The sequence below is a fragment of the Phalaenopsis equestris genome, unplaced genomic scaffold (assembly GCF_001263595.1).
Source record: "Phalaenopsis equestris unplaced genomic scaffold, ASM126359v1 Scaffold001154, whole genome shotgun sequence".
NCBI classification, from domain to species: Eukaryota; Viridiplantae; Streptophyta; class Magnoliopsida; order Asparagales; family Orchidaceae; genus Phalaenopsis; species Phalaenopsis equestris.
Genome location: NW_018165593.1, coordinates 285511 through 302366, shown reverse-complemented (window position 1 = coordinate 302366; position 16856 = coordinate 285511). Strand labels below are relative to the sequence as shown.

The following is a 16856-nucleotide window of genomic DNA, read 5'->3' as shown; positions in this document are numbered from 1 at the left end:
CATCTATAATCGATCTAAGTGATCCCACTAATACATTATAAAAAGTTTGAATTATCAACCAATCTGGTAACGAATGATGAGGGCATTTCCTAATAAGATCTTTAAATCTCTCCCAAGCTTTGTATATTGACTCTCCATCAATTTGACAGAACGATGTTATGTCATTTCTAAGTTTAGCAGTTTTGGATGGAGGGAAATATTTGGATAGAAATTTCTATGAAAGTTCTCCCCAAGTTCTAATAGATCCTGGTGCTATCAATTTTAACCACATCTTAGCCTTATCCCTCAGTGAAAAAGGGAAAAGTCTAAGTTTAACAGCATCGTTTGAAACTCTGTCGTATTTAAAAGTAGCACAGTTCTGAGAAACTAGCGAGGTGTAAATTAGGATCTTCATTTGGTGTACCTCCAAATTGATTGTTTTGGTATTTAAAAGTAGCACACAGTTCTGAGAAACTAGCGAGGTGTAAATTAGGATCTTCATTTGGTGTACCTCCAAATTGATTGTTTTGTACCATTTGGATAATAGCAGGTTTAAGCTCAAATGAATTAGCAGCTACATCAGGATTTTGGATAGATAAGTGAATTTCATCAATTGTAGGATTTGCATAATCTTGCAGGGGTCTAGGTTGGTATTCACTCTCTATTCCTTGATTGTTCATGTTATTTTCTATTGTATCAGAATTTCTAGGTTCTCTTCTCAATCTTCTAATTTTTCTAATAGTGCGTTCTAATTCTGAATCGTAGGGTGTAAGATTTTCAGGTCTAAATTTACGCATACAATTTGAAATCAGTACACAGTAAAATAATTAACTAAATACAAAAATAAGTTGCAATTTAAGTACACATTTTCTAATAATTCTAATTTGTCCGTTACTCTAATTGTGATTCTTTTTTACTCCCCAACAACGGCACCAAAAACTTGACAGCGAATTTATACATGCTTAAAAATATAAGTGAAAAGATCATCACTTTAGTTGTAAAACTCAACATATTTTAATACAATGGAAAGATGTAATCTTCACTTTAGTTATGAAAACTCAACATATAAGTGAAAATATGTAATCTTCACTTTAGTTATAAAACTCAACATATTTTAATAAATCAATTGGCCAGATTGAACGTAAATTAAGATTGAAGTGAAAAGATCATCACAATTTCTTTAACATTTTCATGGCTTCACCAATTCAAATCACCATTTCACAAATCTCAAGACAAGGAGAAAGACAGAGAGAACTACTCAGATCTATGGGGAAAATATATAAAATAAAAGTCATAGAAAATACAACAATAAATAAACTTATCTCTAATTTCTCCCCAAGAAAACTCGTCGAAGTTCCTCTGAATCTCTTCCTTTCCTTACAACACACAAAATTCCTCTTCGAAGCAGTAAGGAAGAAGAAATCTCTCACTTTCCCTCCACTCTTACAATCTCTTGAAGAATTCCTCACAATTTAGACTCTCTAGCAAACACTAATGAGACCTCTCCAACCTTCAGGACTTTTCTAACATCCAGGATCCTTAGCTCTCTCAAATTTTTGGCCAAAATTTTCTTCTAAAGTTGTGGATGAGTTTTTCCAAGAGTTGCCTAAGCACCCCTCCAAAATTCATTCTCATCCAATGCTTTGTTGGACATAACCGCCGAGCTCACCGTCGGCAGTCTCGAGGGCACCGTTGGTGGGCCTTCTAAGTGAATTAATCCTGGAGTCTCGGGAAAAGTTCATCGTCAGCGCCGTTGGGCTCGTCATCGGCGCTGTTGGGCTTGCCGTCGGAGCCCTAGTGCAAATCATCACATTTTGGTTCTTTTTGATCCAAATTGGCTCCTTTTTGCATCTTTTTACTCCACTGACCCTAATTCATCATTCTTGCAACAAAACATCAAAAATGCCTTCCTTTAAAGTGCAATATCATCAAAAATAGTGTAAAATAGGTATGGAAATATCAACATATTTTCTTTTGGTCAAAGCACTGAAATAATTAGACAGAGAAGAACCTCTAAAGAAGGCTTAGATGGCAGAAATCACCTCAGGTTTAATAATATTCCAACACTTCTTGTAAGAATATGAGGAGAATCCTTTAGGTCCAGCAGTTTTACTTGGGTCAATGGAAATGAGAGCTCCCTAAATCTCTTCCTTAGTGGGGAGATCAGTAAGATTCAGTTCTTGAACATAGTTAACTTCCTCAATGAAGAGGGAACCATCCAGCTGTGATCTCTTTGGAGAGGAGGAAGTTAAAATATACTTGAAATATTCATTACATTTTCTTTACACTTGATACAGACATGGTAATAGCTAGTATTTCTATCCCCATCAATAAATTTGTTAATAGCAGCTTTCTGCTTTAGGAAAGTCTCCAGGCATGCAGAGGTAGAGAGAACTTTCTGGTTAGAAGCAAAGATAGTAGCATCATCAATCTGACTGGTATTTTCTAATTGGGTTAGAATATGCTCAGCCTGTTCCACCTGTTTGTAAACATCCCCAAAGGTTTCCCAATTCCATTGCCTGAGTTCTTTACTGACTTTCTTCTATAGTAACCACAGCTTGATGAGAGGTTTGGGATGTGAGATATCCTTCCAATTAGTAAAAATGGTATGAAAAAAATAAAAAAGGGAGGACCCCATATTAAGATATCTGAAAGGATGAGGACCATTGGTAGCATAGCATTAATTGAGATTAATAAAGGTCTGTGGTCAGAACCAACCAAGGAGAGATGTGAGACAGCAGTGTGTAGATAAGATTGGAACCATTGATCATTGGTTAGGAATTTGTCCAACCTTTCCCAAGTTTTTCCCCTTCTCCATGTAAATTGAGATCAAGTAAATCCCAAATCAAAAGGCCCTGCAACCTAAATATTCTCAATGAACTTAGTCATAAAAGCCAGATTTGGTACTGTACCCCCTTTTCAATGGGAGAAGCAAGATTGTTAAAATCCCCCTTAATCAGCCAATTAGAGTTGATAGCAGGACTAATGAAATGCAATTTGGAATAAAGTTCCACTCTATCCTGCGTGTTACAACATGCATAAATAATTGTGACTATTACTTGATATATTAATGAAGAGATGGAGGATTTGGGGATGGTTAATCAAAAGGGAGCACTAACTTTCTTTTCTATAGAATAATGATATCTTATTATTATAATTGGACAAGTGATGAAAACCAGTGAAAGACTTATTAATCATATTAGAGTTTTGGTGAACCAAAGGCTCTAAATTGGTCATTCACCACAATCTATACTTTTTAGTTAAGAAATTGGAGCCTTTTTAGAGAAAGGGGTGGGCAATCCCACTTATATTCCAACAGAGAAGATTAATCATGGTGGGAGGGCTTGGACCTACCCCTAGTAAGCCTAGTTAAGGAATCCCTCCTAGAGGAACAGGAGCTATCAGCTTCATTAATGAAAATTTCATTCAATGAGTTCTTATTCTCCAAATGTCCCTTCATTTTCTTCTTGACTTTCTGAATTTGCTAATCATAATAGTTTGTTCCATCTGAACAGGTCAAGTATGCTAAAAAGTATGTCTAAACTGTTCCTGTAAATCAGTCATAGCAGCCTCCACTTGGAAAATGTTATGTGGGTCTGGAATAACTTGGACCTTAGTGAAATTAATCTTATTTGATAACTGAGTTTGTTGTAAAGGCCATTCTTGCAGCTTAGCCATGGCAGTCTCCACCTGAGAAGTGTGTGGGTCAAGTTGTTCTAGGTTTGGAAGATGTTTGACTAACAGAGATGAGTCTCCTTGATTAGGGGGTTGTAAAACAATCTCAGCATACGAATCAGGAGTGGGTGCAACATCTGCCTGAACCTCTGAAGGGATAGCCTTTGGGAAAAATAAGTTTGTTTTGTATGCTTGAGGTAGGGATGTAGTCTAAAACATTTTTGGTCATTATGACAAAACATTTTACAATGAGTACAGTAAAAAGGTTTCTGATCCATGATTATGGGATTCCAATACTCATTTTGTTTAGTGCCCAACCAAAACTCATCAATTGGAGGGAGGGTAATATCCCTTTCCACTAAAATCCTAGCCTCTTAAAGCCTAGTCACATTGAAAGTGTAGGCATAAAGTTTCATTGGCCTGCCCAGCAGAGCTTCAATAGAGAAGAGGACTTTATGTTGAAAAAAGTGTAGCTTTAAACCTGGGAGTTTAAACCAAATATGAATGATAGGAAGTTCTTTCCCAGGGTCAAAATCAGTAGTCTATTTTCAGCAATTTCATTTGGTTTCCTTCTATGTAAATCAACTTCTTGGAGAATATCCTTGCATATTCTTCTTCATTGATCAAGTGAATCATACCATGCCTCCCATCGAACAACCCCACTTTACAGTGCCCAGATAATTTGAAATCCTCAAAGATTTTCTTATTATATCCTTTTTTGTATAGTTTAACTGAAACTTATCAATAAGGGTAAATTTACATCTCATGGATAGGTCTACAACTTCATTTCAGAGAAGAAAAAGGCAGACTTACCACTCTTCTTGGATCCTCTCTTAAATAAGTAACTCTCCTCTTCTACAATCATGGCATCATGGTAAGCTTGAGGGAAAACTAATTTGCCTCCCAACAGGCCCGAAGGAGATGCAGCTGCAGCATAAAACTTTCCCACATATATATGGTCAGCTTGTTGAAGTGAAATATCCATTGTTTGCCTAAAGACAGCAGAGAACAATAAAACAGTGAATAAGAAATCAGCCAGAAGATGAAAAGCACTGGAACAGTAAATCACAACTCAAAAAAGGTAAGCCAAGGAAAAACAAAAGACCACCACAAAACTTTTTACTCAGTAGGAAAGCACAAACTATGTTGTTTGAAGCAATAGCAACAAAAATGGATGTTTTACAGGAGAGAGGAGTTGAGAAGAGTTGAAGGTGCATAGCCATGGATCCCTAACCCTAGCAGAGCAAAATCAAGCGCCATTAAATATATATATATATATGATAAATAACAGAAACAAACATAAATCTGGGTTACCTCATGATACACCAAAATAATATGTTGTTTTAAGTACACATTTTACGATTATTTCTTGAGATACGATTATTTTTTGAGATACTGCACTTTAAAGAAGGGTAATTTCTTATTTTTATTGCAAGTTTATCAATTCTAGGCATTTGGAGTAAAAGTAGCAAAAAGTATGAAATTTGGAACTAAAACTGTGAATTTTGAGATTCTGGCACCTGAAGCATCAAAACTGGCACCTGAAGCGCCACTTTATAGAGAGCTAGCACTTGAAGCACCATTTGACAGAGAGGTGGTGCCTGAAGCATCAGATTTGGTGCCTGAAGCACCAAATTTGGCACCTGAAGCGCCAAAGCCCATATCAGCACGATCTTAAGCAAGTTGACCCCTAAAGTGCCAAAACGAGTGCCAAAGACAACATTTTACAGATTAAGGCGTTTCGGGATAATTTTGCTTGAGTTTCAAAAGGGACACTTGTTCTAAACCCATGGAGTGGTGGCATGGAGAGCAGAAAAGGGGCATGAGTAAGAGAGACAGAGAGAGAGAGAGAGAGAGTCAAAGGCTTGGAGATTTTCTTTAAATAATGTAAGAGGAGAGGGAAAGTGAAAGATTTCTTCTTGATTACACTTCTAAAAGAGAATTAAGAGTGCTTATAAAGAGGGAAAATACTTGAAGAGAACTTTTAGGGATTTTCTTGGGAAGGATTGTGAGATAAGTTGTGTTCTTTTATTTCTTTTTTTTTTGTAAACTTATTCTTATATATGAAATCTATGTTTTGTCCTATCCGTCTCATGAATTTTGATTAGTCTTATTTATCCTTCTCCCTACTTTGAGATATGGTTTTGTAAAGAATTGATTTTTTTTATCGGTTTTAAATGTCAATGATTTGTGATGATTTGAACTCTGATCTTCATTTACATTTTGATCTGGCCAATTAAAATGTTAAAATGTGAAATGTTAAAAAAAATGTTAAAATGTGTTGAGAAACATATGTTCTGAAAGGGCTATGATTTCTATAACATGGGGAGAATCACATTTGATTCTATGGGTGAGGATGTCATCCATGAGGTTAAGTGCAAAAAAGTAGGGAAATATACTTTTTTAGATTTAGAATTAGTGATTTTAAAGTAACAGATTAAAATCCTCAATTTTGTCCAGTTGATTGGAAACTAATGGAAGATTGTTAGCCCTTATGTGAAAGAGCAATGGGAGCTCTAGAGTTGTAGAAGGTATCCTCCCAACCTAACCACGAAATTAGGGACCAAATTCTGGGTTAGTCAATGTTCTTTATGTACTTGGAAAAGGGTAAATAATAAGATTGCTCCTATTTCACACAAAATAATTTATATATATATTTTTGAATGATTTTAATTTCTTCACAATCCATATACTCATTGTAAAGGGGAAGGATTCTTTCTAAAATTAAACTCTTTGTCACAAAAACTTTTTTTAGTTTTTGTAATTTAACTTTTAAAAGTTTAGCAATTAGTTTAATGCAAATCTACATGGATTCAACCAAGGAATTTTCTATGTGCAAGGCAGGTTTGTGCAATTCACTCCTTCAAGAATAAACAAAATGCTTATGAATGAAAGTGTTTCTATTTTCCACTACACAAATTTTACCCCTACAAGAGATAATATGAATGAACTCTATCGATACCTTATGGATGAAGATGTAAATTGGGAGGCCAGAGATGATAGAAATGTAAGTTTTTCTTCACCATTGTTAAATCCTGCATCTAAGCCGTGGCATTTCTTTATTGCATTAAAATTACTCCCCACTTTGAAAATCAGTAAGGTAACTAAGGAAAGTGATATTTTGAATTGTTGTATTCATACTGGAAAACTTGTTGATATTAATGCAATAATTGTGAAACAATTTTTGGGTTCAATGTTGATGGATCTGTTACTGGACTGGAACATCCATCCACTATTTTTCTACTTTGCATTCAATCGCAAGTACCTTATAAAATTTGGGAGAAAGTGCTTCTTCCTTGGAAGATGATGGACCCAAAAGTCTATTGCAACTGTATTGGAATGGGAGATGAGAATGATATGAATGTTTTGATGGATCAAGCATCTCAAAATTCATCATATATTCAGCCTTACTTCAGTTCGAATGCACTTTTGAAAAAGATCAAGAAGATAGAAAAAGTGGTACAAATCCTTATGCATGCAATTGGGGATGTTCTTGAAATGTTGGATCATTTGGACTGGAAGTTGAAGGAACATTTTGAACATATTGGTCGTATTGAAGATGGTTTGGTACGTATGTTCAAGAAACATGCTTGGATTAAGAATGATTCAACTAAAGAATTTTCTTATTGACTCTTCTACAACTTATACGTGCACTATAAATCCATGGGAGATATCAAGGACGACGAGAGCAAAGAAGATGTTGGAAATTACTTTATGCACGGAACGTTTTGTTTTAAATTGTTTTCTTATGTTATTATGTTGTGTTAAATTAAATTTACTTTTATTGTTGAACTCTATTGATATTTTTTTTGGCATTTTGATGTTTAGATTTCATTGTTACGATGTTTAGTTTGCTTTGAACACTGAATTAGATTTTGTTGGCTTGAAAGTAATTAGTTTATAATAACATGAATTTTATATATAAAAGTGAGTTTTGTGTTATTTTTGAATGTTTGAAGTTAGAATGTTTAATTATGATAATAAATGTTTATTTGACTTTATTAGAGGTTGGCGTAAAGTGGTACGCAACAAATTTTCACAGAAAATGAAATCTGAAAAATTTAGGCGTTGGCGCCTGAAGCGTCAAATTCTCAAAAAACCAAATTGCCTAAAAAATTACAAAATCACTCAATAAAACACCATTTTTACTGTTTGGGTCATCTCCTACCTCTAAACAGTGACCTAAAGCTTCATATTGTGCACATTTGAGAAGATTTTGAAGGCCAAAAATCTTAGATTTCATCTTCTCTTGGTAAGAGCTTCACTTTAACTTAAAAATTTTTAATTTTCACCATGGATTTTTCCTACATTATGAAAGATCTAAAATTTGGAATTTTTCATGGTTAAGTGAAGTAATGATGGATGGAGTTGTGCTAAACTTTTGCATTCAGAAATGAAGGCAGTAGATGTTGGTGCTCTTATAGTTCATCATGCTCAAATTATAGTTTGTAGTGCTACAGCTAGTGGTTTGGGTAACCCTGCCCTGATTTTCACTTTATGTGAGCAATCAAGAGTAGAGTCACATAGAAACGAGGAAAATCTGCAACCACAAAATCATGTTGGGAAGCATACATTTCAAAGAGTTGAATCATTTGTTGAGTGTAAGAGTGGAGGTAGTGATAGACCCTCAACATCAGTTGTAGGGGCATCTATATCTCACTTTGCTTCACATGAAAATATTATGGAGCAGCTCATGATTCAATAAATGGATATTGTGAATATACATAATAGGATTGGAGGAATTTAAGCAAAGAATGCTTAAAATGATGAATATAAGTAGAGGAGAGTTCAACATGATATAGCTTATGAGGAGGCTATGGTTAGATATCTTAGGGGTGAGTATGATTTGGAATTTCCAACTTGCCCCAGCTTCACTCCTTATGCTCCAGATCATTATGATGATGAAGAAGAAGAAGAAGAAGAAAAAGATGATCATGATTAGGAAGGCGATAAAGATTGATATCTTAAGAGTTAGTTTGTTTTAGGTTTGTTTATTATTTTTATTGGTTGTTATTTGTTGTTGTTTTAAAACTGTTGTAGTAAGATTTTTCATTTTAAGGATGTGTTGTGGGCATACTTTGCAATAGTAATTATAGATTTTTACTTTTTTGGCATTTCTAGTATTTTTCAGATTTTATTTCTTTTTTTAATTTTCAGCAAATCCCTTAAAATATATTATATTTCATTTAATGCTTTAAAGTCTGTATGTATTTTTAAAGTTAGTACCTAAGGTATGCCAGAGCCTAGTTCCATACTCTGAAATCCTCTACATGTTAGTTTTTATTTTTATACATTTAATGTTTTTTTTCACCAACTAAATTTTGTACTGAACATTTATAAATTACTTAATACTTTAAGTTTGGGGGAAAGAAAAATTTATTTTAAACAGAAGTAAACTAAATTTTAGTTTTCCTCAATTAAATATATTTTTAAAATTAATTTAACATGACTTGGGATGTTATGGTTTAACTTTAAAAGACTATACTTATGTTTGTAAACATTATTGTAAATTTAGGTAAAAGTTTCTAATAATTAAGGTCAAATCTAAGTTAAAGATATTTGGTACAAAAGGATAAGACTATGTTTTCTATTTAAAATAAAGAAAACTATATTTTTTAAGTATTAAGAATTTTAGAATTTCATTTAAGAAGAAAAGAGTGAAACTTAATCATAAACTAATATGAATTTATAAAGTGAAAAAAGGAAAAGAGTTTTAACTTTAAGAAGAGGATAGTGAAGTTAAAAATAATTAAAAGCTATCCAGATATAGTAATCCTCACTTGAAAATGAAAAAGAAAAGAAAAGATTGAAAAAATCTGAAAAGAAAAAAAAAGGAAAAAAAAGAATAAAAAGAGAAAAAAGAAAAGAAAAGAAAAATGAGTGAGGATAAGCTTGAGGAGATGCCAATAAGCTTGAGGAGGGATAAGCTTGAGGAGATGCCAAATCAAAAATTGGCTTCACTTGAATAAACTTAAGGAAAATGCTTTAATATATTTTCTAAACTTGTATTGGAGTATTAGCAGCATTACTAGTAAAGTTTTCATGAAATTCTATTTCATATGAATGTTCTAAATATACTTGATGTGACAAATTACAATTCTTCTTGAAATGAATAGATTTACGGAAATCTTAAATTTGATACTAAGTACTCTTAGACTTAAAGTTTGAATGTAAGTTACTAAGGGTTTTTCTTAAATTTTACTATGTTATTTATTAAAATAAAGTATAGAAGTTATAATTTAATCTTTATCCTGAGTCATATGCGTTTATGTAATAAAAGTCTCACTTGAAGACAAGTAACATTTAAGTTTGGGGGATTTTGATACACCAAAATAATATGTTGTTTTACGTACACATTTTATGCTTATTTTTGGTAATATTGCACTTTAAAGAAGGGTATTTTCATGTTTTTGTTGTAGGTATATCAATTTTAGGCATTTGGAGCAAACATAGCAAAAATGATGAAATTTGGAGCTAAAATATTGAATTTTGAGATTTTGGCACCTGAAGTGCCACTTTACAGAGAGTTGGCACTTGAAGCACCATTTGAGAGAGAGCTAGTGCCTAAAGTGCCAAATTTGGCGCCTGAAGTGCCAAAACCCAGAGTCTTAAGCAAGTTGGCGCCAAAAGTGCCAGAACCAACATTTTAAGAGCCAGAGATAACTTTTTGCTGATTAATTTTATGTGAATTTTGGTGGTTTGGGACAAATTTTATGTGAATTTTAAAAGAAAGACTTGTTCTAAACACCCCATGGAGTCGTGGTGTGGAGATTTTATGTGAATTTTAAAAGAAAGAATTGTTCTAAACACCCCATGGAGTCGTGGTGTGGAGAGAAGAAGAGGGGTGTGATTAAGAGAGAGAGAGAGAGAAAGTCAAGGGCTTGGAGATTTTCCTCATATATTGTAAGAGGAGAGAGAATGTGAGAGATTTCTTCTTCATTACACTTCTAAGAGAGAATTGAGAGTGCTTGTAAAGAGAGAAATTGCTTGAAGAGAACTTCTAGGGATTTGTTCTTTTTTTCTTTGTTCTGTGAACTTTTTTATATACGAAATCTGTGTTTTTTTGTATCCTTCTCATGACTTTTGAGTAGTCATCTTTATACTTCTCCCTACTTTAAAATATGATTTTGTGCAGAATTAATTTTGTTTTATATGATTTTAAATGTTAATAATTTGTGATGATTTGAACTTTGATCCTAATTTACTTTTCGATTTGGCTAATTGAAATGTTAAAATCGGTTGAGAAACATATGTTTTGAAAGAACTTTGATTTGTACAACATGGGGAGAATCACATTTGAATCAATGGGATAGGATGTCATCCATGGAGTTGAGTATGAATAAATAGGGAAATAGACTTTGTTGGATGCAGAATTTGAAATTTTAAGGTGACGGATTAAAAACCCCAATTTGGTCCAGTTGATTGGAAATTAATTCAAGATTGTTAGCCCTCAGGTGAGGAAGTAATGGGAGCTCTGGAGTGGCACCCGGTATCCTCTCAGCCTAACCACAAAATTAGGGACCAAACATTGGATTAGTCAATGTTTTGTATAGCACTCCAAAGAGGGTAAAGAATAGGATTGCTTCTATTTTCTTCTTCTTTGTTGTTTATTTGGTGGGCTAGAGGTTCTTCCTGCATTTGGTTTTTTCTCAGATATTGTAGTTGTTTTGTTGTTGTTCTTCTGGTTTGTCCTTATTTTCGTCTTCCCTGCCTGAGCTGGGGTCACCACTTGGTCTGTGGTGGTGACCATTTTGGTGGCTGGGGTGGGTTTTCTCTGCTAAAGTCTTACTTACTGTTGGTTATGGTGGGGAAGTGTTTAGTTGTCACTTGGTTTACTGTTCTATTGGTTTTACTGTTCCATTGGATTTTAACTTGCTGGTTCTCTTTTTGGTGGTTCTGCTCCACTCTAAATGGCTACTAACATTGTTTAGACACTAATCTCCAATGGGCCAAGGCCACCTTTGCTGGGGTGGTTGGACACCCTAAGGAACAGTTAGAAAATATTGATAAAGTAGTTTTTCCACGAGAGTTTCATGATACTTTAGCTAGCAAAAGGACTTCTTCCTGTATTCACCCCCTTATGTGTAAGGAGGGGGAACCTGTAGTTTATTTCTCTCCTCAAGATGTTATTTCATTAAATGAAGAGGTTAAGCTGACTCTGGTAGGGAAATTATAGCTGGGTCACCCTAAGATGGAACTTGTAAGGAGTTTCTTTGAGTCCATAAACTTTAATGGTGCTTGACAACTAGGGTTACTATATGGCAGGCATTTGCTTATTCAATTGACAACAGAAGAAGATTATGCTAAACTTTTTTCCAAGCAATATTTAGTTATTGTGGGGGCTACCATGAAACTTTTGAAATGGACTCCTAACTTTGATCCTAGCAAAGATCCTCCTGTGGTTCGTCTTTGGTTCAAGTTTCCTCGTCTCCCAATTCCCTACTTCAAGTTGAATGCCCTTTTTAATATTGGATTTTTTTTAGATAGACCCCTTAAAGTTGATGCTCACACTTTTAACAAGGCAAGGCCTGCTCTTGCAATAATTCTCATTGAAAGAGATATCACCTTACTTGAAATTAAAATAGTGTGGATAGGCTCTGAACAGGATTGCTTTTGACAGGAGGTAATCCTTGAGCAAAGGCCTTATTATTGTCAACATTGCAAGATGTTTGGGCACACTAGGGATAGGTGTTATAAGCTACACCATCCAGTGAAAAGGATACAAACTTCTTTGAAGGAAATTGCCCCCAATCAACTTCCTGGGGTTAATGAGGATGGCTCACAGGATGAGGCCCAGAAGTCTCCAACCCGCTTTATTTTTATTACTCCTCCTCCTGAGGAAGTGCTAAGAGAGGAACCCAATACCATTACTATAATTTCCCCCACAGTTGATTCCTTTGAGGAGAGGCTGCAGGAACCAATTCAGGAACAGCAATTGCATCATGTGATTGAAGGAGAAAAGGTTGCTGATTTGAATCACCTTTTGGGGGAGGATTGGGTTATGCAGACCTCTAAGAGAAAGAAAAAATAAACCACAGAATCTCAAAGATTACAAAGAGAGGCAGCTTATCTTAGCAATATTCTGTAGGTTGGATCATCTCCTGGACCCTCTAGAGGGAGAACCAGATCCAGATCACAACCTTCACCCCATCTTTATCCTCAAAATGCTTAATTTCTCTCAGGTTTGTTTATTGACCTCTGGTCACTTTATGTCTTTCAAAAGACTTTTAGTTTTTTTCCTTAACTGCAGTTTTTATATGTTGAGAATGGGTTTTTATGGTCTTTGGGTGATGGCAGACTCTTATCAACATTTATATACACTATATCTAAGAAAATATGGAAAACTTTCTATTCCTTTGCCTTTGATTCAATTCAACAAGTCATTAGTCAATTTTTTGGTTTGTTGTGACAGAAGTAATAATTTAAGAAAGGGTCTGTCTGGTCTTTGGGTGTTGGTAGAGTTCTTGGTAGAGTTCTTTCTGCTCTCTACTCTTTCTGCTCTCTACCAACTTTCTTGAATGATATGGGAGTCTTTTTATTTCCTTCATATGTCTCATGTCAGCAAATCACTGGTCATTTTTCTGGATTGTTTGGATTGCAGTCCTTGGGTTTCCATTTCCTTTCAGATGATTAATTTGATGTACTGGAACATCAGGAAGATTTCTGATTAGAATTAAACAGTTGGTAAGGAAGCACAGGTTACTGTGTTTTACTATTCTTGAACCTTTGGTTCACTGCACTCCTTGCAGATTTAGAAAACATTTCCAAAGTTTCACTTGTACTTACAATATTAATAACAAAATTTTTTTTTTCTATAGAAGTAACCTGAATGTTCAGATCTTGGATGACCAACCTCAATTTCTTCATATCCATCTTATATGGGATTTTCTACATGTTCAGACTACCTTCATTTATGCTAGGAGTTCTACAAATGATAAAGATATATTATGGCAACAAATCCAGCATCTCAAATCCTCTGTTAATGGACCTTGGATCATTGGTGGAGACTTTATAGTATAGCTAGATTGAATGAAAAATGGGGAGGGAAACCTGTAGACATTACATAAATGTTACTCTTTAATCAGAACATTAGGAACACTACCCTTGCGGAACTTCCTCATCAGGGACCTCTTGACACTTGGAGAAGAGGAAAACTTTTTGAAAGAATTGATAGATTTCTGGTCAATCAAGCTCGGCTGGATACCAACTTTATGACTACAATTTCCCATCTTCCTTACATGTGTTCTAATCATAGGCCTTTGCTAATCTCTATATCCCCTAATGTTGTTGCTCCCTTACCAAGATTCAATTCATTAATGTTTGGGTGGAACGTCCTGAATTCCTCTCCTTTATTAAGTCTGTTTGGGCACCTGTTTCATCCTTCCCTCCTTAGATTAAACTATGGCAAATTCAAAAAAAAAAGTTGTTAAATTGCTGAAAGCCTGGAATTGGAATTGCTTTGGCAACCTTACAACACAAGTTGAAGAGGCTGAAGCTGCCGTGAAACAAACTAAATTAAACATTCAGATGGGGCTCCCTAATGAACAGAACCTGATATTAGCTAATGCAAATCTGCTTCAAGCTATTCATTGGGAAAAAGAGTACTATAAACAGAAGGCTTTCATCAAAAAATTTATTGATGTGGATAGGAATACAAAGTTTTACCATGCCTGTATTAAACAAAGAAGACATTCCAACACCATCCTGAAGATTAAAAACCACAATGGCATTTGTGTCCAAGGTACTGATCTAATTCACAGAGATGGTATTGATCACTTTCAAAACCTTTTATCTGAACCCCATGAGGCTACTCTCCTGAACTTTGTCCCTAGCTTACTTAATGACAAATTCTTTGATATCCAGTGCCTGGATTTAACATTTATTCTTACTGAGGAAGAAATTTGGAAAGCTTTATGTTGTTTTGATGGTGACAAGGTGGTTGGTGCAGATGGTTTTAATTCTACTTTCTACATAATAACTTGGGAGGTGATTAAATTTTATGTTGTGGAAGCTGTCCAGGCCTTCTTCAGGGGGGAGGATATGCCACATTACTTTGCTCAATCCACCATTACTTTAATCCCAAAGGGAGGCCAGAAATCTAATTGGGATCATTTTAGACCCATATCTCTCACCACTGTGTTGTCTAAACTTATTAGCAAGCTTTTGGTTTTTTGATTAAAACCACATTTATCTTGGATGATCTCTCCTAATCATTCAGCTTTTGTTACAGGTAGACATATTACTGATAATGTGTTACATACACAGAAACTCTTGCTGGATATTGACAAGCCTTGTAGAGGGGGTAATCTTATATATAAGCTGGATATCTTTAAAGCTTATGACACTATCAATTGGAATTTTATCTTAGAGGTCCTTAAAGATTGGGGGTTTCAAAATTCCTTCTGCCAAATCATCCATAGGTGGCTTAACAATAATTATTATACCATTCTTATTAATGGTAATTCTCAAGGGCAGTTCCAAGCTACTAGGGGAATTAAACAAGGGGACCCCCTTTCTCCATACATTTTCATTTTGGTTATGGATTACTTACTAGGCTTCTTAACCATTATTTTTCTGAAAGGGAATATCTCAAATTTTCTAATAAAGCAATTTTCTAATAAATTTTCTAATAAAGCAATTTTTTCCATAAGTCATCTATGTTATGCTGATGACTTCATACAATTTTCTATGGCCTCAAAACCAGTAGTGAAGAAGGTGGTTAATCTGTTGAACTTGTTCCAACAGATCTCTGGTCTCTGTCTGAACTCAAGGAAATGTCAACTTATATTTAGCAATAAGCTACATCCTACTACCAAAAACTGGATTAAAGACTTCACTGGTTTTAAATCTACTACCAGCCCCATGGTTTATCTTGGGGTACAATTAATTAAAGGAAGAAAGAAGCAAACTTAATTTGATGAGGTGGTTTCTAAAATTTCCAAGCAAATCTCTTGTTGGACTAATTCCTTTTTCTCACAGGGGGGAAGGTTAACCTTAATTAAAAGTATCCTGACTTTTTTCCCTATGTATATTTTGAAAATGTTGAAAATGAAAAGATCTATACAGAAAACTCTAGAGGTGATGTTGAATAAATTCTTATGGGAAGGCAATCATAAACAAGCTCACTAGTTTAGTTGGGAGAAGCTTTGTCTGCCTTTAGCTGCAAGGGGACTTTGTATGAAGTCCTTCCAACAGCTTCATGAAATCTTCTATTGTAAACTCTGGATTAAATTTAGATAATAAAAATCTTTGTGGGCTAATTATATGAAGTTAAAATATTACAAACACTCTCATCCATCAATTATCTGCAGAAAATCTTGGGATTCTAGAATTTGGACTGAGCTCCTGCATATTAGGAGTGTGGCTGAAGACCTTTTTATCTAGGATGTGGGGGTAAAATGGAACTATCAACCTCTCTGGACTCAGCTATCAACACCTCTATTCATCTTTGCTGGAATAATCATCTTTCAGATAGAGATATGTTGGCTTCTATGGTGAATCCTGAACAAGTGTTTCAAATTCTTAAGGTCCCAATTACTCCACTGAAACCAGATAGAATTGTGACTAAAAATCCTCCTCGTACTTCTTTACCAAATTTGCATACTCCCAATAAAACAATTGGCACCATAAGGATTAGGGTAATGCCATGTGGGTGAAATACCTCAGCCCCTCTATGTCCTTCTTCACATGGAAATGTTTTCATAATATTATTCCCACTGATGATATACTCAAACTCAAGGGTCTAAAAGGACCTTCAAGATGTACTTTTTGTTGCCAACAAGAGGAATCCTTAAATCATGTGTTTTTCTCTTGTCTTATTGCTCAAGGGGTTTGGACACAGGTAGCTACTAATCTTAGTTTCCCTTCCCAATTACTGAATTTTGGAAACTTCCTTGACTACCGGAAAGTTTGGAAAGGGAACCATGCTAAAATGATCCCCTTTATTACTACATGGTTCATTTGGACGGCAAGGAATAGCAATAAATATGAGGTGAAAATCCAAAGTGCTACCCAAATTTCTACCAACTGCTTGGCTTATACTCTTAAGATAATCAATCTCATGGGGTATAAGATTAAAATTCTTGGGTGTTCCCAAATCCTCAATACCCAAGTTTCTGCTGCCAGACTAAAATTTTAGCTGTTCCATTGGAGGAAACCTTCTTATCCTTGGATCAAAATCAACACTGATGGGAGTTATAGAA

At 34.8% G+C, this 16856-nt stretch overlaps 1 protein-coding gene across 1 annotated transcript; it reads left to right on the top strand.

Annotated features, from left to right (window-relative positions):
- The first annotated feature begins 14055 nt into the window (after positions 1–14055).
- LOC110033374 lies at positions 14056–14829 on the top strand. Its single transcript, XM_020737332.1, has one exon. It carries the CDS (start codon positions 14056–14058, stop codon positions 14827–14829), a length of 774 nt encoding a protein of 257 aa, XP_020592991.1.
- The last annotated feature ends 2027 nt before the right edge of the window (positions 14830–16856 follow it).